Source organism: Salvelinus sp. IW2-2015, linkage group LG18 (assembly GCF_002910315.2).
Source record: "Salvelinus sp. IW2-2015 linkage group LG18, ASM291031v2, whole genome shotgun sequence".
Taxonomy (NCBI): Eukaryota; Metazoa; Chordata; class Actinopteri; order Salmoniformes; family Salmonidae; genus Salvelinus; species Salvelinus sp. IW2-2015.
In genome coordinates, this window is record NC_036858.1 from 7,977,147 (window position 1) to 8,003,287 (window position 26,141).

General features: G+C 43.1%; 1 protein-coding gene across 2 annotated transcripts in view; it reads right to left on the reverse strand.

Moving 5' to 3' along the window:
* The window catches only part of LOC111977905 (zinc transporter ZIP11), a 141,914-nt gene that overhangs the window by 43,070 nt on the left and 72,703 nt on the right, over positions 1 to 26,141 (reverse strand). Inside the window, exon 5 of one of the 2 annotated variants that reach the window (XM_024007686.2) lies at positions 13,648 to 13,756. In XM_024007686.2, coding sequence (XP_023863454.1) covers positions 13,648 to 13,756 — 109 coding nt within the window. Of the gene's footprint in view, positions 1 to 13,626; positions 13,757 to 26,141 lie in introns of both variants that reach the window. The other variant, XM_024007685.2, reaches the window with a different exon arrangement.

Sequence of the window (26,141 nt, forward strand, 5' to 3'; positions counted from 1 at the left end):
GAATAATGTAGAAAATAAATAACAAATGTGCTGCATTCGTTGCCTTCCTTCAAGACAGAATAAATAAAACAGGGTTGGGTTGAAAAATGCCATCCATAAGCCTACAAATACATTCATTAATAACGTGCACAAAGTCATTTTATTTCAACCTTGTTAAAGTTCATTTTCTTTGAATTTATTTTTACCTTTATTTAACTAGGCAAGTCAGWTAAGAACAAATTCTCATTTTCAATGACGGCCTTGCAACAGTGGGTTAACTGCCTTGGGGGGCAGAACAACAGATTTTTACCTTGTCAGCTCGGGGATTCGATCTTGCAACCTTTCGGTTACTAGTGCAAAGCTCTAACCACTAGGCTACCTGCTGCCCCAAATGGCAAACATACCACGTGTTAAGGGCTGTCCCTATGCACGACGCAACGCGGAGTGCCTGGATACAACCCTTAGCCATGGTATATTGGCCATAAACCACAAAACCCCCCGAGGTGCCTTATTGCTATTATAAACTGTCTACCAAACTAATTAGAGCAGTAAAAATACATTTTTGTCATACCCGTTGTATACGGTCTGATATACCACGGCTGTCAGCCAACCAGCATTCAGGTTTCGAACCACCCAGTTTATAATGACCGATAGCCTATGTAAAGTCCATATCAATAGGCTAACAGTTGCCTTTTTTCTATATGAACAGGAGAGGGAAACATGATTAACAGTGTCCAGACTGTAACTTTTTGTCACATATTGGGGAGGTCAGGGTTCAAGGATTCCGGGGTCAACACCCTTCTAGGGTGGTCCGGAGGCATTTCTTTAAAAAATAGCTGTGAATTTCCTGATAATTTGGTCCAATTATTTTATTTTATTTGGATCTCTTTTAGTCCCCATTTGAACTAATCTTCCAAGAGTCCTTAAACATTAAAATACAATTTATAATACGAACACATTTTCACATATAACACACTATTACAAACATACATAATATACTAACATAATGACCCAATCAATACTCAATCTAAAAAATATTGATTCTTCATCTATTATAGTCCCACAACATTGTATTATGTTGTATTATATTATTATATTTAAATGGTTTTAAAATCATGTTTAAATTTATATATTGAAAGGTTTCTGGTTTGCTCAGTTAATTTATTAAATTTCTTTATTGCTCTAAATCGAAATGTTATTTTGCCTATTTCTCTTTTCTGTCTGGACAACGCATAGATGGTGGACAATCTATTCCTAGTATTTACGGAATGTCTGTCTCTTACCAACTGAATACCGTTGTGAATAGAACTTGGCYGTTTTAAATTATGTATATTATGAAATAAAATAAGCATGTTTTTTTCAATTATCTTGTCGATTGATGACCAACCAAGAACACTGCGCATGACTGCAACAGAAGAACCATAATTCCACCTTAAAACAAATCTTGCTACTTTGTTCTGTGCATTCTGCAGCCTCCTAACTTCACTTGATGATGCATTTCAAACCAAACCACAGAACAGTAGTTCACCTGACTCTCAATTAATGCTTGTGTTATTTGCATAAGAATTTTTCCTGGTAAATATTTAGCTATCCTTCTGATTATGCATGTTGTTTTAATATTTTTTTTTACATAGATTAGTTATTTGAGACAACCATGATAAACAGTTACCTAGCTGCACTCCCAATAGTTTGGTTTCTGCCACTTCTTCAATTTGTACTCCTACAATACTTAATTGTATCCCATGCTGTTTTGGCCTTTTCCTAGTGGAACAGACCAACATAACTTTGGTTTTCTTGGTGTTTAAAACAAGTTTGTTTTGGCAAACCCACTCCCTGATATTCTCCAAATCTCCTTGTAAAGCTTGCTGTACCTGTTGAACCGACTGTCTTGCTGCATAAATTGTAGTATCATCTGCAAATATAGTAGCTTGAGTTTCAGCTAAGGCATAGGGAAGATCGTTGGTATATATTAAATAAAGAAGTGGCCCAAGGCAGCTGCCCTGCGGTATTCCACAGTTTAACACGAGGGGAAGAAAATTAACCATTGATATAGGTGGACTGTTTCCTGTCAGTTAGATATGACTGTACCCAATTCAATGCTACCTCCTTAAAAACATAATGCATTCATTTTGTCAATTATTTAATGATCCACTAAATCAAATGCTGCACTGAAATCTAAAAATAGTACACACACAAACTTGCCATTATCCATAGCATTGAGCCACTGATCAGTCATGTCAACCAATGCAGTGGTAGTGGAATGGTTTTTGCGATAAGCATGCTGATTGGCTGTAATCAGATCATTCTTTTCCATGTTCTCCCATATTTGTCTACTCACAATACCGTCCAATATCTTACTGAGTGTAGGGAGTAGACAAATTGGTCGACTATTGGCAGGAGTAATGGGTTCTTTGCTGTCTTTCGGAATATGACACAGTTTCGCATGCTTGCAAACATCCCCTTTTCCAGTGACCAATTAAATATGTATCTCAGTGGAACTGCAATCTGGGGAGCAGCACAGCGAAGCAAAAAATTGTCCATAAGACCATAACCTGTAGATTTACCATCAGGTAATGACTTCAATAGGTTTAACACCTCCTCCACTGACACCGTTTGCAGAGTAAAAGAGCAGGTCTTGTTGCTCATAATATGATCATCAATCCATTGGACAATAGCTTGTTTGGAAGATTGTATGTTTACATTGTTGCTCAGTAAATTAATTTTCTTTGTAAAAAAATCAGCAAAATTATTGGCAATATCAACTGGTTTTGTTATTATTCTCCCGTCCACACTAGATGGGCATGATGAGATAGATGTACCAAGTAAGCCCTTAACTGTGTTCCATACCTTTTTAGAATAAGTTTTACAATCAATAAAAGCATTGTTGTTAAATAACTTTTTTTCCTTTCGATTCAATTTAACTGCATAATTACGTAATGTTCTATAATTCTGTTCATCAATTTCTAATTTTGACTTTTGCCATAATTCTTTGAGAAAAAGCCTCACCCAGTTCATCATCAATCCATGGAGATGGACGAGCACCAACTGTACTCTTTCTTAYWGGGGCATGATGGTCCATTACCTCAGTGAGCAAATCAATAAAACATTCTGTAGCGTGATTTAGTTCATCCTCTAGATAAATCAGCTCCCAGGGTACAGCAGCCAAATCATTTAGAAATAGCTCATGATTAAATGTTTTAAAATTTCTCTTGACCACAATCCTAGGGGGTTTCTTTGGGACCTTGATGTTCATGGTTATGGTCACAATATTATGGTCTGTCCAGCCCACTGGCATTGATCTGGATTTTAAGCATTGCAATGGTATATTACAGAAAATCAGATMAAAGGATGTGTCTGAACGATGACCCAACTTAATTGATGATCTAGTAGTATCCTTAACCATTTGTTTCAAACCACAATTCTCGGCATATCTCATCAATTTTGTTCTATTCGAATTATTGTGATCCTTCCAATTTATATTAAAATCACCCAAGATAAATACATATCTGTTGCTATCTGTGGCCTGGTCAAACCCAGTACATAAGTCATCCAAATAGGACACCTTAGAGCTAGGAGGTCTATACACACATCCCACCAATATGGCTGCCTGGTGAGGCAGATGTACCTGAGCCCATAGTGCCTCTATTTGACATACATTAAGGTCATCCCTTCTCTTAAAAGGTATGTGATTCTGAATGTACAGTGCTACACCCCCACCATTCCTATTCCTGTTCCTTCTCAGTAGACTATATCTATGAATGTTCATTTGCCCATCATTTACAGACGCATCTAAATGCGTTTTGGTCAAAGCCAAAATATAAATAGTATTTATGTTGACCAAATTCTTATGTATTTTCTGCATATGCATTGTTCTTTCAAAGGCCAAACCCACCGCTGGTGTGCATGACCAAAGACCTTTATTTTCATGTCATCTAACCATAGCACCACCTGGAGTTTGCTAAACGAAATGGGCAGTTGGATTGGAACCGGTGCTATAGTCATTGGTGGGTTTGGCCTTCGAAATAACAATGCATATGCATCATCCCTACTGTAAAATATGGTAGTGGATCTTTGATGTTATGGGGCTATTTTGCTTCCACTGGTCCTGGGGCTCTTGTTAAGGTCAACAGCATCATGAACTTTACCCAGAACCAGGACATTTTAGCCCTAAAACCTGGTTGCCTCTGCCAGGAAGCTGAAACTTGGCCGCAAGTGGCTCTTCCAGCAAGACAATAACCCCAAGCACACATCAAGATCCACAAAGAAATGGTTAACTGGCCACAAAATCAGTGTCCGGACTTGAAACGTGTGGTTTTAAATGAAGACGGCAGTCCATAAGCGCAGACGAAGGATATCAACCATCTGGAAGGATTATGTATGGAGGAGTGGTCTAAGATCCCTCTCAATGTGTTTTCCAACTCATAAAACAGAAAAGTGCAGGTACCTTGCAATGTGAGATATTAAAAGGTATTGAAAACTAGGGTATCAATAAATTTAACCCCTGTTAAACAAAGTCTCTTTCTCTGATCAATTGCATCAGTATAAAATAATAAAAACATTTTTGCATACAATATAGCTCAGTATTTGAATGATGTATTTTATACAGTCATTTTTGTTCATCTTTATCAAGGGTGTCAATAATTTCAGACCCCACTGTAGCTCTCAGCTAATTAACACATCAGTGCAGGGTGCCTTCATGCCTCTGCCACCTCGACAGGAATGCAGTGAAGCTTAAAACACACAAACATTGTTCGCGTGCCTGTTATGCTAAATTGGTGGAGTTAGCTGAGTGTTGACATTACTCGCCCGCCACCAGCAGCCAAACATTCAGCATTTGCCCACCTTTTTGAATAACACTACATCCCTACACCTAACTCCCCCCAACCACCCCTCTTATTCCTAGTTGTGTGTACGTATCMAGCTCAATTGCCTCGTACCACGGCACATGGACTCAGTACTGGTACCCCTTGCATATAGCCAAGTGCTCGTTACTCATTGTATCTATTATTACGTGTTTGACTTCTCTATTAAGACTCTATTATATGTTTAATCTGCATCGTTGGGAAAAGGCCTGTAAGTAAACATTTCACTGTTAGTCCACACCTGTTGTTTACGAAGCATGTGACTAACACATTTTAATTTTAAATCATTTCCGCCCTCCACCCTCCTACTTGTGACGTACATTCTTCAGTCACACACTACGGCCCCATCCCTTCCCTCAAAGCACCCAACCTCCCGTTATCTCCTTCCTTAATATAGTTCCACATCTTCATGCCTTTAAACAACCTATAGAAGCAGTTAAAAAACAGAATTCCCTCCCCCAACCTCTCACCTGACATATCCTTGTCATATACCCCCCCCCCTGCGCACCACACACACACACACACACACCACAACCACCCTCCTCTAGTTTCCATTCTTATTACCAATCTCCATCCTGTGCCTTTAATAGAGACAATTAGAAACCATCCTTAAACTTTTGCCTGTACGTATCACGTTATGAGCTTTAAATCACAAAATCAACAACCAAGTAGTTTCTTGGTTACTGCCAATTTTGTATCTTTTTTTTTTTGTTGATTGGGGAGCATCAAGCCAACCTGGGAAAAGTGTAGTGGGAACAAAATGCTGTGATGAAAGAAGTATTTGTTTTTACATTTATCTGATTCCCAGTGGAAGTGAGGCACTAAACAGAATAAATAATGTGCCTTTACAAAGGAGGAGTGTTGCTATTTACTTTCAGTGTCGCTATTCCTCTCTCCATTCAATTTCAATTTAAGGGGCTTTATTGGCATGGGAAACATGTGTTTACTTTGCCAAAGCAAGTGAAACAGATCATAAACAAAAGTGAAATAAACAAACATTACACTCACAAAAGTTCCAAAATAATCAAGACATTTCAAATGTCTTATGTCTATATACAGTGTTTGTAATGATGTGCAAATAGTTAAAGTACAAAAGGGAAAATAATAAACAAATATGGGTTGTATTTACAATGGTGTTTGTGTCTCACTCACTCACTCATACTCTCACTCACTCACTCACTCACTCTACTCCACTCACTCACTCATACTCCCACTCACTCCTCATACTCTCACTCTCATCACTCATACTCTGTCACTCACTCACTCACTCATCTCTCACTCACTCATACTCCCACTCACTCATACTCCACTCACTCACTCATACTCTCACTCACTCACTCACTCATACTCTCAGTCACTCACTCACTCATACTTCAGTCACCACTCACTCACTCACTCCTCACTCACTATCACTCACTCATACTCTCACTCCTCACTCATACTCTCACTCACTCATACTCTCACTCACTCATACTCTCACTCACTCATACTCTCACTCACTCATACTCTCACTCACTCATACTCTCACCCACTCATCCTCTCACCATTCATACTCTCACCCACTCCACCTCATACTCTCACCCACTCACTCACTCATACTCTCACCCCACTCACCTCACTCATACTCTCACCCACTCACTCACATACTCTCACTCACTCATCACTCACTCCTCTCACACTCTCACTCACTCATACTCTCACTCACCATACTCTCACTCACTCATTATACTCTCACTCACTCATACTCTACTCACTCTCATCACTCTTACTCACTCATCTCTTCACTCACTCACTCTTACTCACTCATACTCTTACTCACTCAATACTCTTACTCACTCATACTCTTACTCATCATACTCTTACTCACTCATACTCTTACTCACTCATACTCTCACTCACTCATACTCTCACCCACTCACTCACTCATACTCTCACCCACTCACTCACTCATACTCTCACTCACTCACTCACTCATACTCTCACTCTCACTCATACTCTCACTCTCACTCTCACTCTCACTCTCTCACTCACTCACTCACTCGGTCAACATAGGCCAACCACAAGGGACAAGGCATCAAGCCGTCAGCGTCCAATGTTTGTTTGAGTAGAAGTGTGTGTGTTTGCCTTTGTGAATGTGTATTTGCAAGAAAGAGAGGGTGTATTAGAGAAAGACAGAGAGAGAGAGAGAGAAGACAGAGGACAAAGCATGCAAGAGAGTGTGAGTGGAGTAGCAGAAGCCTTTAGATACAGTGAACATAGTCTAATAATACTGTGTGGTAATAAACTACAGTGTACATAGTCTAATAATACTGTGTGGTAATAAACTACAGTGTACATAGTCTAATAAATCTGTGTGGTAATAAACTACAGTGTACATAGTCTAATAATACTGTGTGGTAATAAACTACAGTGTACATAGTCTATTAATACTGTGTGGAAATAAACTACAGTGAACATAGTCTATTAATTCTGTGTGGTAATAAACTACAGAGGACAACACACTTTTCAAAACACCAGCTCAAAGGGGATAAGGTTGAAACGTCTTCCACAAACATCTCCTTCTCTCATTGCGGTCCAAGCGCGATGGTACCTGGACAAAGGCTGTACCTCATGTTGCATTGACCCGACCAAGGCCTTTTGAGTGGAGTAGTGTCTTGGATGTTAACTTTCATCATGCAACCCAGATTGATGATTGTCGCCAAGCAACAATCAAGGCATGACAACGGTAGGTCAGTACGTATGCCATCTACTCAGGATGGCCAGTGACTCACAAACATACAAATACTCACACACACTTGTGTGCAGAAACGCATGTTGCATGTCACATGGACGCACACTCGCTTGCGCACACACACGATCACCCTTGAGCACACCAACGCATGCCGGACGTACACACACTGCTGAGTGAACAAACACACACACACGCAAACACACCACATGCTGGGCAGACGAAGGAGGGACAGAGCTGAGCGATACTCCCATTGTGTGTCCTGTTCCTGTGAATGGGACTACAACGTGTTGTGTAATGATATGGGTATACAGAACCCCACTGGGCCCTCGTCCCCTGCTGTAAAACCTTATCTACGCACAAAGAAAGAAAGAGAATGTGAAGAGGTATTACAGAGTGGGAAAAAAGAGCGGAGAGAGAGAGAGAGCGCGCGAGAGAGAGAGCGCGCGAGAGAGCGAGAGCGCGAGAGAGCGAGAGAGCGAGAGAGAGAGAGAGCGAGAGAGAGAGAGCGAGAGAGAGAGAGAGAGCGAGAGAGAGAGAGCGCGAGAGAGAGAGCGCGAGAGAGAGAGAGCGCGAGAGAGAGAGCGCGAGAGAGAGAGCGCGAGAGAGAGAGCGCGAGAGAGAGAGCGCGAGAGCGAGCGAGAGCGCGCGCGCGAGAGAGAGAGAGAAAACAACTAACAGTCTTGCATGGATACAGAAGGTGCATTATTGGCTACAATCCTGTGCCCACCTTTCCCTCTGCGTAGTGGGTAGGACATGTGAGGAGCAAATCATATTGAGACTGTTTGCTAATTCAACAGGAACATAAACCAATTGAATAACAAACGTCCTTCTGGCTGCTTCATAGAATCTGGGATTCATAGATTATCTGTGTTTTTTTCTCCCTGGCTGCTCCTGCTGTAGCCTGGGTGCTGTGACCAGAAAGGTCTCCTCCAATCAGACTGTCCCTTAATGCCACTGAGCATTCTGGGTAGGTTTTCTCCTCAACGACATGCAGAGAGGGAGGGGTCCCACTCCAACCTTTCTCCTCTACTCTCGTTTCAGTTAATCTCACCTGACAAGTCACCCGCAAACACTCAAGACAGACCACAACTCACGTACAGCGAGCTAAAATACCAACCCGATGACCTGAAAAGTCTTCAAAAATCAACTTGTTACATAATGGAGTGGGATGGTAGGTAGAAATCAGAGAAAGTACTGCTCTTCTTCTTAAGACATAAGACGATACGGTTACATAAGATGATAATTAAAAACCAAGAATTGGCAGCAGTGTGTTGTGTTTACCCCCCCCCCCAGTTCCTACTCAGTCAACACTTTGAGGTGACTATCTTATCTCTTGCCCTAAATGGTGTGACCAAAACAAGCCTGGAGAGCCTGTCCCGTTAACAACTCTTAAAGAGAAGAAGAAGGGTAGCTGTGCTTGATGTACTGGAATGGGACTTAAACCTTAAAAGGGACAGCTCACTTCTTTGAAGATTCTAAATAACCAGCAAACACATTTTTAAATGGTTTGGAGGAAACAACGACACCCTGCCAAGATTGAAAAGAAGTTAAAACCACAAAAAAGTGAACCACCCCTTTAAGATGTAGCCTTCTCTTTTTACCCCATTACAGAAAAGAAGCAAACACGCGGATCGTCACAGCGAGTAACTTTGATTCTCACCAAATACAGAGTGAATTATTCAGTAAGTCTCATGCATAAAGTATGAGGGACATATACAGCGGGGTCAGAAATTACTGACACCCTTGATAAAGAATGTAAAATAAATACATTCAAATACTGAGCTAAATTGTATGCAAAAAAATAAATATGGAGACCAGCAGAGCTAGATTGGCTTCAAACCATTGGGATTGTAGCTACATGATGCTATAGGGTTCACTGGATCTCCCAATCTGCCTTCGATATTGATATATGGTTGACAAGACAGTCATTTACAAGCATGTTAGGCAGCCCTTAGCATGTCACAAAAAAAAGCAATAATTAAATCAAGACATTATGCATGTGATTGGTTAGTGTCAACAATGGCAATACGTACCGTCCACATTCATATACCACACAGTTTTTGATAAAAAAAATAAGTTGGTTAGACTTTGGGTTTTCTGTGATGGCTGGGAAAGGAATCACGGTTAAACAGGTAGGTACCATTAAACACTAAGAGAAGGAACCCAGGAAGGTAATCAACAGAGAAAACCCCAATCACAATTCACGATCTGAGACAGACCAATCAAGAGACAGAATAGGGGAGAAGGGGCAGAAGTAGCATGGCGGAAAGAGGAAGCACAGAAGACACCAAGATATATACCCGACTAATCAGTTCTGTCTCAAAACTACTCTCATTTTACATTCACAATGCGTATACAGTGTGTGTGTGTGTGTGTGGTGTGTGGTGTGTGTGTTTCACTTCATATTGCTGAGGGAGTATTTGATGAGCAACCTATCCCCCTCCCCAGTAGGAGGATAGGTTATTGGCCATTTGGTTTTCAAATGGCCAATTTCTTAATAAGCTTCAAATGTATTAAACTTGTCATAACTTTTTTCTATCGGCTATTGATATAGTTAGTTTTTCTCTCATTATTAGTCCCCTGGCTATCTCACGTTTTTAGGATATTCAAACAACTGTGAGATGGAACTCCTTTAGATTCAATCATGGTTTGATCGGGAGAAAGCCATGATTGCAACAAAAAAACGATGAAAGCGTAGCCTAACCCAAATTCATATTCATAGCCTATCGGTTGGAGAAAGGGAGAAGGGAATATATACGTTTTTTTTTAAACAGCCAGACAAGATAGCTAAGGAGCGTTATATATATGTAAATAGGTTAAGGCTATAAGGCCCATGTATCCAAGACAGACAGACAGTCAGACAGAGGGAGAGAGGAGAGAGAGAGCTTTTGTGCTGCTTTGGTGGAATTCTCCGCTCTGTCTAGCCTACATCCCTCTCTTGCGTTCTGTATATAACATATTTATAGAAGCATGCTGGCTGACACCACACACACACACTGAACATATAGTCATACACTACTGAGTAATCCGGGCTAAGGCGATTCACCTACACCAATCAGAGTAGAGCAAGCTGCCCCACAGTGAAACGATCACAGCAGGTTGTGGAGCGTACACTACATGACCAAAAGTATGTGGAAAACTGCTCGTCAAACATCTCATTCCAAAATTATGGGCATTAATATGGAGTTGGTCTCCCCTTTGCTGCTATAACAGCCTCCTTTCTTCTGGGAAGGCTTTCCACTAGATCAGTGGTTCCCAAACGTTTTATAGTCCCGTACCCCTTCAAACATTCAACCTCTAGCTGCGTACCCCCTCTAGCACCTGGGTCAGCGCACTGTCAGATGTAGTTTTTTGCCATCATTGTAAGCCTGCCACACACACACTATACGATACATTTATTAAACATAAGAATGAGTGTTTGTTTTTGTCACAACCCGGCTCGTGGGAAGTGACAAAGAGCTCTTATAGGACCAGGGCACAAATAATAATATAATAATAATCAACAATTTTGCTCATTATTTAGCCATCTTACATATACAACTTTATTTGTTAATCAAAATGGTGAATAACTCACCACAGGTTAATGAGAAGGGTGCGCTTGAAAGGATGCACATAACTCTGCAATGTTGGGTTGTATTGAGGAGAGGCTCAGTCTTAAATCATCATCACCCAGATAGGCCAGTCGTGTGAGAAACTCGTCATCACGCAAGCGGTCAGACAAGTGAAAATGATGGTCAGTAAAGAAAACTTTAAGATCGTCTCTCAATTAAGTGTCAATACTTTGCCCCTTGATAAGCAGCACACGTCTGTATGTTGAAAAGCGTAACATGGTCGCAGCCCATATCATTGCATTGTGCAGAAAATACACAAGAGTGCACGGGCCTTGCTTTAACAAAGTTAACCATTTTCACTGTAGTGTCCAAAACGTCTTTCAAGCTGTCAGGCATTCCCTTGGCAGCAAGAGCCTCTCGGTGGATGCTGCAGTGTACCCAAGTGGCGTCGGTAGCAACTGCTTGCACGCACGTCACCACTCCACTATGTCTCCCTGTCATGGTTTTTGCGCCATCAGTACAGATACTAACACATCTTGATCACCAAAGTCCATTTGATGTCACAAAGCTGTCCAGTACCTTAAAAATATCCTGTCCTGTTGTCCTGGTTTCCAGTGGTTTGCAGAAGAGGTTGTCTCCTTCTGTAGCGTTAACTTTCCTTTCACTGGAACTAAGGAGCCTAGAACGAACCATGAAAAACAGCCCCAGACCATTATTCCTGATCCACCAAACTTTACAGTTGGCACTATGCATTCGGGCAGGTAGTKTTCTCCTGGCATCATCCAAACCCARATTCGCCAAGGAGAATGCGAGCTTTACACCACTCCAGCCGACGCTTGGCATTGCACATGGTGATCTCAGGCTTGTGTGTGTCCGTTCGGCCATGGAAACCCATTTCATGAAGCTCACGACTAACAATTATTGTGCTGAAGTTGCTTCCAGAAGCAGTTTGGAATGCGGAAGTGAGTGTTGCAACCGAGGACATACAATTTTTACACGGTGCACTCGGCGGTCCCGTTCTGTGAGCTTGTGTGGCCTACCACTACGCAGGGAGCTGTTGTTGCTCCTAGATGTTTCCACTACACAATAACAGCACTTAAAGTTGACCAGGGCAACTCTAGCAGAGCAGAAATTTGACGTTCTAACTTGTTGGAAAGGTGGCATCCTATGACGGTGCCACATTGAAAGTCACTGAGCTCTGAGGCCATTCTACAGCATATGTGTGTCTATGGAGATTGCATGGCTGCGTACTCGATTTTATACACCTGTCAGCAACGGGTGGCTGAAATAGCCAAATCCACTAATTTGAAGGGGTGTCCACATACTTTTGTATATATACAATGTACCTTTGGATGTCTACATCCACATTGAGTAAAGAGGGAACTGCTGTTATATGTGCTCCAAATCTACGTTATCATCTCCATACTGTAGGGATGCTTTGAGCAATTACACCTGACGGTAATGAATGAATTTACCACAGGAGTTGGTCTGAGAGAGGATCAAGAAAACTGTTCATGTCACCGCAGCTGACTAGACCATTTGAAACGAGGGTCGTGTTCCTGATGTAATCCATCTGCGGTCGGTCGATATGCTCATTTGAGTCAACATCCAGCTGACATAACCGTGACGCACTGCATTTCCCCTCTAAATACAGTACATGTCCCAAATCGTTCCCCTTTCTTAATGTGTCTGTCATCCCAACTTAAAAACATGGCCTCCCAGAGTGACTTCAACCAGGCTCTGGCCGAATAACTGCAAGACACGCATCATCAGTGGACGCATGGCTGGAGTGGATCCCTGTGATAGTACATAAGGGAGGAGGGGGTCACAGTAAATGATTCACCCACTGTATATTCCTATAGTCTAAATTTGATCTTTCCACTTGTTTGGCTCAGTGAATTAACCAAGCTAAACTCCATGCACAGGGATCAAGTTAATAATCGCTGCAGGCTTCACTATTATGCAAGCCATTAACGTCCAGAACACTGAATAAAACCAAAGCTGTAAATGATTGGCACGCCAACGATATCCTATTTTATGTTAGTATATTGTCACAGTATTGATAAACCCGTTCTCAATTTCCATCTAAACCAATTCACTATGCCTATTAACATAGAGAGCGTGAAAAGTGGCTATTACATCTTAGAGTTATTTTGCCCTATGCTCCCTGACTCAAATTGTGAGGAATGTTTGTGTCGTAGAGGAGCGTACGCGTTTATGTTTCTAAATAAATAAAAACCAGCAGAAAAACATCAAACAAAGAACACCGGTGAGATGATTCAAGCGCCACAGGAAGTCAGTACAGACATTGATTGGTAAGATGAGAAAAGAGAGAAAGAAGAGAAAGGAGAGAGAGAGAGAGCGAGAGCGAGAGGAATATCCAAGAGCAAGCCATCAGAGAAATGAGACTCATGGTTTTAAATGGAGTCCCTGCCATAGGTTGTTTGAGAGGTAGATGGGGGAGGTTGCTGATAATGATGTGGGTATATGAAGGGAGGCTTGCCTGAGAGCGGTCCTGCTCTACCTATCCTGATGGTCATCTCGTCTGAGGCTGGGAACAAGAGGTCCTCCTCCTTGGCCAGTTTGGAGTCTGGGGACAGGGCCAGGGCTGTGTGGGGGTCCACCCCTACACCCTAAAAAACACAGGGAGTTAAACAAACATTCCAAATTATTCATCTAGGTTATAGAGAATGAGAATATAGACCTGACCAAGAGGAGACAGTGGTACTGCAGTAGACACACACAGTCAGTGAGAAATAGTTTGGCATGCATGACGGTTTATAAAAACCTTATGATGATCATTTTATTAGAGGGTTATTAATTCATGTGCTGCTTGTCAAATGAATGTGGCTGTTGGACATTTCCGCCAACTGGGACCCAAATGAAATAACTTTACATAACCTAATACGATCAATTCAGTCCGGAACAAAAACAAACATTCAAAGAAAAGTCATTTGAAAATCAATAATTGATCATTTGGTATGTACTTATTCAGACTTATTTAAAGCCCATTCACACCTCCATTTTGAAGACTCAGCTTTAAAAGCAGGTAGAGACAAACGGACAGGTTTTAGACTATAGGTGCCTCTATAGGTTCCCCTTCAAATAGGCTTCGTCTCCTATCTCAGACTTAGAAAAAGTTGGATCTTAGTCATAAGTATAAATGTTAGCGCAATGGCGAAGTCTATGGGTATCTACTAGCATGCTAGCAGATAGCGCAATGACTTGAAGTCTATGGGTAGCGCTAGTTAGCATTGGCTCGGGAAAGTACTTCTAAATTCCTTCATACTAGGCACAGAGACATACAAATGGTATCCACAAATTCACCTGATTCTGGGGACTCATTGCCAAAATCCCCTAGTATCCCTTTAAAGGAGGTCGTAACGTTCCCATTAAAAAGGAATATAATATTAAGATGAGCTGTTAAACTCAACGGTAATGTACCTATCAATAATCATCAACACATCCATAAAACTGTGGGATCCTACTACACTGGAACAAATCAATCTGTGGTTGTTGTTTTTTGCCTGTAAAACCCTAATGGTATTCGGCGCTTAGCCTGTACGGTTTTACAATTCCATTCATTTTTTAATGATGTTTGGGGCTGCTCTTGTTTTTCGAGAATGATCATTTCTGCCAGGGTAGATGAGGCGGCAAAAATAAAAGGGCATCATTGGGCTAGAGGAGCAGAAATTAATCAGCCCGGTAGTCTTGGTTTGAATGTGAAATGTTGTGAGACTGCAAAACACCTCGAAAACAAAATCATGCCCATTTGGGGATTGAGCGAGACCACATATTGCAGAGCAGCCTTCAAAACACAGCCAAAGCAGAGGGATGAAGGATTTGACATCAAGTTATACATAACAATGCTTAAATATAATTATTGTGTGTGTGTGTGTGTGTGTGTGTGTGTGTGTGTGTGTGTGTGTGTGTGTGTGTGTGTGTGTGTGTGTCCGTGCGTTAATGCACACATGCATGAGTGTGTATGTGTGTGCCTTTGGAGGATTAGAGATGTGCCTCCCCAGAGGGTGCAATTAACCCCAGTGGTCCCCTTCAGCAGCAGACCTGACAATCTCGTCAACAGGAAGGGCTTACCGTAACCGTTAAACACCGCAAACAAGGACCTGGCTCTGATGGGAGCGCTCAAATGCACTCTGAGTGTCTGCAGCTGCAGCACGGGAGCACAGCCAGATTACACCAGTACTACACCCTGGCTGTGTCTCAAATGCCACCCTATTCCCTGTACAGCGCACAACGTATGACCCCTATGGGCCCTGGTAGTGGACCATATAGGGAATAGGGTCCCATTTGGGACGCGTCCCTAGTCCTTCTCCAATGACATTACCTCTGGCTGGCTGGCTGGCTCTTAGCCTGGTTAAACAAGACAAACATTGACTGAAACAATGGTGATTGCAGCATTGGCTCTGTTTACTGGTCTAATAACACACTGAGGGACTGTGAGGATTGTTTCTGTTACTGTGATGTCTCCTCAGATAGAGTCGTTTCATATTGAGGTCAGGTAGAGTGTGATGAGTAGTGGGGGGATGGACGACTAAGCACCTCTCTCACAGGAGAACAGAACCCGTCCAGGTCCAACACGAACCCTGTGTGTGTGTGTCGGTATGGGTGTGTGTGTGTGTGTGTTTAGGCTGTGTATGCTTTTTGCTGTGTTTCAGTAGGAAAAATGGAAGTGTCCAGTCTATATCCAGTAATTACATTTGTGCCTTGGACACAATCCTCATTCAGCAGGCGTCGCAGTAGTGAGTGGACAACAGTATTCATTACAGTGTGCACGCATTGTCCTCTGTAATCATACACCGGCAATCTATTTTCACCTGTTACATTTCTGTTTACTTTCACAACTCTGGCTTCCCCAAAATGATAAGAAATGAAAAAATAAACAACGTGCTCGACTCCACCTTATATAAACTTAAATCCTCGTACACAATCTACAGAACAGAAATAGGACAGCACTCCGGTAAATAAACTGAAATTGAAATTTTTTTGCCGCACGAATGTTTCGGGTATGAGCCTTTCTTCAGCGTGCAAGGTAATGGCAATCAATGTCACAACAACAAGACCTCACACGTACGTACGTGCGTGCGTGCGTGCATTAAGAATAATTGGAGGTGAAACAACGGATCAATCCCCAACTACAGAGAGGGCCGATTTGGGAATTTACAGTCTGGGAGAACGCACACAATGCATCATGTTTGATACAGCTCATCTGTGGTCCATCACATCCAATGTCCAATATCCACTGTAACATTTACACAGGGAGTGGAGACACTCTCTGGGGAGGAGATGTTGTTATGGCAGAGAGATGAAAAATGATGGAGAGAGAGAGACAGAGAGAGAGTTCTTGGTGATGGATTGCTTTTCCTTGAATCCTCAACTTAAGCTCCTCTAATCCCTATGAAGTGGACCAAAGTGAATTCTTCTTTGTCAACAGCTGTTGTCAGAGGTTGCTTCTTTATAGTCCATTCGCACTAGCCAGCCACTGTCTGAATAATTCAGAACATTCCTCAGAGTGTGCCTGACAAAACGATGCTAGAGCGTATGTACTATGATAAACATTTGCTTGATAAACAAGACGCTAGTGAATACACTCCTTATAAACATCTCGCTAGTGAGAACACAACTTAGTCCAATTTAGCAGCTGTGTTGTCAACTGGGAGTGAAAATTAAGATGTGTCCCTTGGGCCAGATGCTGTTTTAATTATCCATAAAGGCCCCATCTATCCATTCGTTAAGGCACCCTCCTTCATCCAGCAGATATTAAATTGCTCTGGACTGAGATGTATTCATCACAGCCCCTGGCCCTGCTGTTGGGAAGCTCAGTGTGCGTGCGTGCGTTTGTGCAAGCGTATAGATCGGTATGCAATACTAACCTGGATTCAACCAATCCGTCAATTGGAGTATTGAAGGAAGCTACACGGATTTGCTTCCTGTCCCTGATCTGTCAACATATAGCCATGGTTAGCGCTTAGCTTTCCAAATGTCACACACTCTCAAATCCAAATGTCACACAGCCTCAAATCCAAATGTCACAGTCTGAACATCAGTACATTTCTCTCTCATATTTCTCTCTTTCTGACTTATCAGACTCTTATACCTTACTATTCTAACTCTTTCTGACTTCAGACTCTTATACCTTACTATTCTAACTCTTTCTGACTTATCAGACTCTTATACCTTACTATTCTCACTCTTTTTTGGTAGTCGATACGTAGGCCTTCATGTTCTCTCTTTTATCCCTAGCTCTTCCTGTACACACACTTATCCCTGGCATCATTTGAAGTGGAGCACAGAACAACATGGCATCAGAACCAGTACCCCTCTGGAGTGCCCGGCTGAGAAACACAAAGGCTCCTGACTCATTTATATTGAGCACTGAGCACACAGCTCTCTGATGTGACCAGGGATGGGGGGGGGGGGGGGGGGGGTGTGGAGGAGGTGAGTGTAACCTACTGGTATTGAATCTTTGATGTCAGCATTCTGCTATGAGAAGTCTAGGAACAACATCTGTGGGAAAATGCATCCTACTCTGGGCACACAGTGGAGTCAACTCTAAGTCTATTATTAAAAAGGTCCATTCAAACGACTCCAGTCACGCCAGATCAGATTCCCTCTCCAATCAGTGTTCCTAACAGTAGTGTTCCTCTGTCTGCCCAGCATGAGGTTCTGTCTTATCCCTGTCATCCCCTTCCATCTATCCCTCAGAGTAAAATATTACAAATGCAAAACAACTCCCTAAGTCCATTGCTACTACTGATGTCATATGATGGAACATGGCAACGTGTCCTGCCAGTGAGCAGACTGTATCACAAACTAGTGTTCCCTGTTGGTTCCAACATACGGTGCCTTCGGAAAGTATTCAGACCCCTTGACTTTTTCCACATTGTTACATTACAGCCTTATTCTAAAAAAATATGAAATAAAACAAATCCTCATGAATCTACACACAATACCCCATAATGAAAAAGCGAAAACAGGTTTTTAGATTTTTTTGCAAATGTATAAAAAAGAAGAAAGAAATACTTTATTTACATAAGTATTCAGAMATTTTTCTAGAACCCTCAAAATTGAGCTCAGGTGCATCCTGTTTCCATTGATCATCCTTGATGTTTCTACAACTTGGAGTCCCCCTGTGGTAAATTCAATTGATTGGACATTATTTGGAAAGGCACACACCTGTCTATATAAGGCCCCACAGTTGACAGAAGGAATTGTCCAAAGAGCTCCGGGACGGATTGTGTCGAGGCACACATCTGGGGAAGGGTACCAAAACATTTTCTGCAGCATTGAAGGTCCCCAAGAACACAGTGGCCTCCATCATTCTTAAATGGAAGACGGTTGGAACCACCAAAACTCTTCGTAGAGCCGCCCGGCCTAACTGAGCTATCGGGGGAGTAGGGCCTTGGTCAGGGGGTGACCAAGAACCTGCTCCAGAGCGCTTATAACCTCAGACTAGGGCGAAGGCTCACCTTCCAACAGGACAACAACCCTAAGCACACAGCCAAGACAACGCTGGAGTGGCTTCGGGACAATTCACTGATTGTCCATGAGTGGCCCTGCCAGAGCCCGGACTTGAACCCGATCAAACATCTCTGGAGAGAGCTGAAAATAGCTGTGCAGTGACGCTCCTCATCCAACCTGACAGAGCTTGAGACGATATGCAGAGAAGAATGGGAGAAACTCCCCAAATACAGGTGTGCCAAGCTTGTAGCGCCATACCCAAGAAGACTCGAGGCTGTAATCACTGCCAAAGATACTTCAACAAAGTACTGAGTAAAGGGCCTGAATACTTATGTAAATGTGATATTTACAGTTTATTTTTATTTTTATAAATGTTCAAACATTTCTAAAAACCTGTCATTATGGGRTATGGTGTGTAGATTGATATGGGGGAGAAAAAAAACAATTTAATCAATTTTAGAATACGTCTGTAACGTAACAAAATGTGGGTAAAGTCAAGGGGTCTGAATACTTTCTGACGGCACTGTACATTAGTAATGGCGATACAGACATGAACTGGACATCAACTACTCTGGGACCGACTGGGAGAAGAACAAATAGTCAGACTGAAAGTGCCTACAAAATATATGGGATATGCGTCAGAGGAAGACGTGATGTGTGAACTGTGAAAATGCAGGTCAAATGCCAAGCAATACCAGACAAGCATCAGTTAGGAGCTCTAATTGGCAGTGTGGTGTGTTACCCCACACATCAGAGATTGAGCCCCTGCTTATAGCATTGCTCTGTTGTAAAAAGATGATTCCCAGAGGCCTGATAGGTCAAACCCCACACCCAAAGGGTCAGGAAGAGGTCATGCAGCACACCACACAGGGCAATTACTACTGGAGGGTAGCGTTTATAGACAGCTCGCACAAAGCCAAGTGGACAGTAAGTGTGTTATACAAATGCATTCAAGTAATGGAGTTTCTCAGCTTTCATCCGTGTGACTCATTATCATGCAAATTGCTGGCCGAACGTGCTCTCCTCTTTAGCAAATTATGGGTCGTTTTGGCGATAAGGGGGGGGGGGGGGGGGGTTCAACAGATGACATTTAAAAACAATTCTGCCTGACAACCAAGGGATGAGTGTACCGAGGCAAGGCCATGCCCTCTCCATTACCACCCAGTAATCATAATAGTATGCAAATACTGTATATGCACAGGACAGTAGGGTGGGCCTCATCAGCCTGGGACCCATTGGGAGCCTTTTGCCAACAGGCTCAAAAAATATATATTGTTTTCCAACTGTAGCGCATATCTTTCAGCTTWAGGAATGAGAATGTGAACAGCTGCACCAGCGGGATAAGGATCAAAACTAAAAATGATGTAAAAAGAAAAAAAGAGTGACAGTTCCGGTTGAGGCTAATATGAAAAAAGCAACTAAACCAGAGCTCATCAACTTATTACGATTATTTTCTATAGATGGAGACTAGTGTCCACAACACTGATACATAAATGTGTGGGCAGCAGGTAGCCTAGCGGTTAAGAGTGTTGGSCCAGTAACCGAAAGGTCGCTGGTTTGAATACCCGAGTCGACWACGTGAAAAAAATCTGTAGATGTGCCCTTGAGCCCGGCACTTAACACTAATGGGTCTGTAAGTCGCTCTGGATAAGAGTGTCTGCTAAATAACAAAAATGTATATATACACACTCCCTCTTGCACACACAACCACCATATTCGTTGCTGCTACTATTTATTATATTTCTCGTGCTGCTCAACCATTTTACACCTACTTGTATGCATATATCTACCTCATCCAGACACATCTGGGCTTCTAACTGTAGAACCCAGTTCCTACATTTGAATATAAAAATTGATTTKATCAAACAAAACTATGTTACATTTTMTCTCTGGGACCCTCAGGATGACAAATCAGAGCAAGATTATTGAATGTAAGTACATTATTTACCTTCAGAGGTGAATGTATCAAACCAGTTGCAGTGATAAAAGTTTTTGTTGTGGTGCACTCTCAAACAATAGCATGGCATTTTTTCACTGTAATAGTTACTGTAAATTGGACAGTGCAGTTATATTAACARGAATTTAAGCTTTCTGCCCATATAAGACATGTCTATGTCCTGGGAAATGTTCTTGTTACTTACGTCATGCTAATCACATTAGCACAAGTTAGCTTAACCGTCCAACGGGGTGGAACACCGATCCCGTAGAGGTTAAACCAATCAGCATYCAGGATTAGACCCACCCATTTTTAAATAGTGTATATTCTTGTGTTCCTTCTCTACTGGCCTTTACACTTTTCTCTTTTTTATATTGATACTGCACTGACGAGGAAGAGCTTGCAACTAAGCAATTCACTGTACTGTACGGTTTACACCCGCTGTATCTTGTGCACATGAAATGAGTACAGATAGAATGGCCTGTCCGTCCCTTACCATATTAGAAACGGACAATAGAAAACTTGKCCCTGCTTAGACAGCTTGATCTTGGTCCTCACACCTTGAGGTGTAAAGGAGCAATCTCAACTCAATATMTGGTAAGAACATGGGAGGGGTATTTGCAACCACAAAAAGACAGAACATGCATAGCCAATGGCATAWATCCTCAATGTATTATTTAGGAAATTGTGTGTGTCTTTTCATTCAAGTCGAGTTTCTACTTTGTAGCATTGCTGGAGGGGCAGATAAGTTATGGAATGGCAGCTTCAAGGAAGCTTAGCCTCTCAAATCCATGGTCTTATATCAAATCCAATCAAAGTGCATTGGTCGCATACACAGATTTGTAGATGTTATCACAGCAAAGAGGGGACAAACTCCATATTAATGCCCATGATTTTGGAATGGGATGTTCGACAAGCAGGTGTCCACATACTTTTGGTAATGTAGTGCATGTGTATAGTATGTACAGTGGAGAGAACAAGTATTAGATACCTGCCAAAAATCGGCAGGTTTCCTACTTACAAAGCATGTAGAGGTCTGTAATTTTTATCATAGGTACACTTCAAACTGTTGAGAGACGGAAAATCTAGACGAAAAATCCAAGAAATCACATTGTAGATTTTAAGTAATTAATTTGCATTTATCTGACATAAGTATTTATAGCTTATCAGAAAATACGCACTAAGACTTCAATACTGTTCGGCTCAACTCACCATACTGCCCTCTGCCTTTGCGACCATTACTGAGATTACATAAGCGTATTCTCTGTAGATATGCCTCTGCCGTGAGCACGCACGCAAAGCTCTCTGGCCCGGCACCTAAAGACACTCTGTTAAATAGCCAGCTACCGCCCAGCTCTCTGCCCGGCACCTAAAGACCACTTGTTAATAGGACCGGCTACCGGCTCAGCTGCGTGCTCTGCCCATGGTGACACCCTAGTAAGTCTGACTTGCGTTAATGCATGCTCGGGCCTTGCTCACGGCTGCTGCATGCCAGGCACCTAAAAGACATGTTAATTTGCCTGCTACCGCCTCGCTCTTGCAGCGGCGGCTCTGGCAGGCCCCAAATAAACAGTGTCTACTATATGTTAGAAATTGCCAGGCCGATAGAGCTGGTGACAGCTGGTGAGGCCTGGAATATGAAACAGTGTACTTTAGGTGACGGGGCAGAGAGGCTGAAAGCGAGCCGGCTATAACAGTAATGTTCTTTAGGTGCCGGGCAGAGAGCTGGGCGGGAGTGGCTATAACGTGTCTTTTAGGTCGGGCAGAGAGCTGAGGCGGTAGCTCGCTATTAACAAGTGTCTTTAGGTGCCGGGCAAGAGCTGGGCGGTAGCTGCTATTAACAGTGTCTTAGGTGCGGGCAGAGAGCTGGGCGGTAGCTGGCTATTAACAGTGTCTTTAGGTGCCGGTCAGAGAGCTGAGCGCGTAGCTTGGCTATTAAAGTGGTCTTTAGGTGGCCGGGCAGAGAGCTGAGCGGTAGCTGGCTATTAACAGTGTCTTTAGGTGCCGGGCAGAGAGCTGGGCGGTAGCCGGCTATTAACAGTGTCTTTAGGTGCCGGGCAGAGAGCTGGGCGGTAGCTGGCTATTAACAGTGTCTAGTGTCTTTAGGTGCCGGGCAGAGAGCTGGGCGGTAGCTGGCTATTTGGGGCAGCAGGTAGCCTAGTGGTTAGTGTGGGGGGCCAGTAACCGAAAGGTTGCTGGATCGGGGGGAAAAAATCTGTCGCTCCTATTCACACTCCACCATGCCACCCGGTCTCTCTCACAGAGAAATTAATGGCATGTCTGATAACTATAATGAGTGAGGAAATGCATGTGGCTTTGCACATNCACACTCCACCATGCCACCCGGTCTCTCTCACAGAGAAATTAATGGCATGTCTGATAACTATAATGAGTGAGGAAATGCATGTGGCTTTGCACATTAAGGGATGAACAAACACACACAGGCGGCACATATCGACACAGATACACCAACACATGTGCAAGAATGTACTTCATTCCTAGTCCTGCAGCTGCTTTCTGTACCAGACAAACACATGAGCAAGTCATATTAGAAAAATGTGTTCCATGGCCTTTAACTATGCTCCTTATGTTGATTTATCTGTTGCATGATACCATGAGGTGTGAACCTAGTTTCTACTTATCAAACCACCACACACACTTGGATACACACACACACACAGGCAGAGTACCAGGCAGTGGCCGGCTAGTGAGGGCTGTTCAGTCTGATGGAAATGGAAGCTGTTTTTCAGTCYCTCAGTCCCGACTTTGACAAAATTGTAGTGTCTCCGTCTGCTAGATTGTGGCAGGGTGAACTGTAGTGATGGGAGGGRAAAATCATTCCAGTTACATATTGGGATATCATTTTTTTACGATATATCGTTTCGTTTTGACAATATCGCAATTTAATTTGAGCTAGTTGGCTGTACCTGCACCAAAACTCCAATATTTTTCATTTTAAGCTTGTTCTCCAGCTTMTTTTTAAAAGGGAGTCAATTCGTTTTCAGCACTTTTACTTCCATGACGATCAAAACTTGAATCCCAATAAAATCACAGATTCGAATCGCAAAACAAATCTAATTGTGAKAATCACAATACATATTGTATCGGCACCTAAGTATCATGATAACATCGTATTGTGAGGTCCCTGACAACTTCCAGCCCTAGTGGACAGGCTGTGGTTCGAGTGGCTGAGGTCCTTGATGATTTTCTTGGCCTTCCTACGACACCAGGTGCTGTAGATATCCTGGAGGGCAGGCAGTGTGCCTGCTCTCCCTGCTGTCTCCTGGAGTCCACCATCAGCTCCTTCGTTTTGTTGACGTTGACGGAGAGGTTATTTCCCTGGAACCAATCCGCCAGGGCACTAACATCCTCCCTGTAGGCGGTCTCGCCGTTGTTGTTGATCGGGCCTACCACTGTTGTGTCGTCAGAAAACTTGATGAGAGTTGGAGTTGTGCATAGCCACGCAGTCATGGCTGAACAGGGAGGACATGGGTGAGGGTGCTGAGCACACACCCCTGGGGGGGCCCACCATGTTGAAGATCGGCGTGGCAGAGGTGTTGTTGTCTACCCTCACCACCTGGTGGCGACCTGTCAGGAAGTCCAGAATCCAGTTGCAGAGGGAGGGGTTCAGTCCCATGGCCCTAAGCAAAGTGATGAGCTTGGGAGGCACTATGGTGTTGAAAGCCAAGCTGTAGTCGATGAACAGCAATCTCACATAGGTATTCCTCTTGTCCATGTGGGACAGGGCTGTGTGCAGTGCAGCGGCTATTGCATCACTTGTGGATCTGCTGGGGTGGTATGCAAATTATAGTGGGTTGAGGATGTCAGGTAAGGTGGAGGTGATATGGTCCTTGATTAGCCTCTCAAAGTGCTTCATGATGACAGAACTGACTGGGTGATAGGTAACTGAACTCAGTGACTTCGCTTGCTTGGGTACCGGAACAATGGTGGACAGCTTGTAGAAAGTGGGGACGACAGACTCGATAGGGAGAGAGAACGTCCATAAACACTCCAGCCAGCTGGTCTTCGCATGCTCTGAGGACGGGGTTTTAGATGCCGTCCATGCTGGCAGCCGTGCGAGGGTTAACACGCTTGAAAGTCTTACGTCGGCCACGGAGAATGAGAGAAGGGCCCCCGCCGTGTGCTCTCGTTCTCCGCCGGCGGCTTTGTGTTACTCTCCTCAAAGCGAAGGTGTTCAGCTTATCTGGGAGGGGGGGGGTTCGGTGTCAGCAACGTGGCTGGTTTTCCCCTTTACAATCTAAAGATCCTGCCTCATCCTATGACCTATACAGAGAGTGGCTGTGTGCAGTGAGCCAATCTAAAAATCAGACAGGCTTTAGCAACACAGGAAGATGGAGAGAGTGATAAAGAGAGGAGGGAGATGGAAAGGGAGAGAAAGAGAGACAGAATGAGGGAGGGAGAGAGATTGTGAGAGACAGAGAGAGGGGAGAGGTGCACCTGGACCAGTGCAGCTCGATAGCCACGGCGTCGAGCTTAATTTCAGCACTGGCGGGAGGCTGGGTTGATATTTGCTCCTCCGCCCCAGTAATATTCTATACAGAAATTATACATTTCTGTGATTATGTATTCATATCCCGCAGGGGGGGACATCTATCAGGGACGGACAAGCGTGTTGAACCGGCAGTCAGAACGGGGAAGGAAGAGAGAGACGCCGCAGAGAAACTTTAGCTACAGAGGTTCTACAAATAAACATTGCATTGGACTAGTGAAGCATGAGCTCGTTGGCTTTGGCATGCCATCTGTTACCGCTGCGCACCACCCAGGAGCGGTGTGCACTCATTACATGTGTTCATCACACGTGGCTGGAAATGAGTCTAGAACACATTCCAGTTCATATAAAAAGAACAAAGACCTAGGCCTATAAATATTATATAAACACTGTATTTGTCTGAATTTAATTGTATCATTCCAAAAGAACACCTGTCGCCTTCTTAACAGCTACAGCCCAGAGCTCTAAGGACAGCCATTCCAGTGGATGATGTCACACTCCCCAGGATCTCTGTAGGCACTAAACAAATCCACCTGTTGAGACATCCAGTCAACAATGATTGCTTCCTGCCCCCTAAATACATGAGAGAAATGGGCCCAGATGATTGTTGCTATGCACACTCCACCATGCCACCCGGTCTCTCTCACAGAGAAATTAATGGCATGTCTGATAACTATAATGAGTGAGGAAATGCATGTGGCTTTGCACATTGAAGGGATGAACAAACCACACACAGGCGGCACATATCGACACAGATACACCAACACATGTGCAAGAATGTATTTCTTCCTTCCTAGTCCTGAAGCTGCTTTCTGTACCAACATGCAATGAGCAAGTCATATTAGAAAAATGTGTTCATGGCCTTTTAACTATGCTCCTTATGTTGATTTATCTGAAGCACGGCTTCGCACGATACCTTTGGTAGAGGAAAAGAGGCAGAGGTGTGAACTAGTTTCTACTATCTAATACCAGATGTATCAAACCCTGACCCATCACCAACAACCACTATAAAAATAAATATAAAGACATAATGAATGGGCAGGCAAGACACATAGTATGATCAACTATCAGGAGAAGTGGAAACAAGACTTTG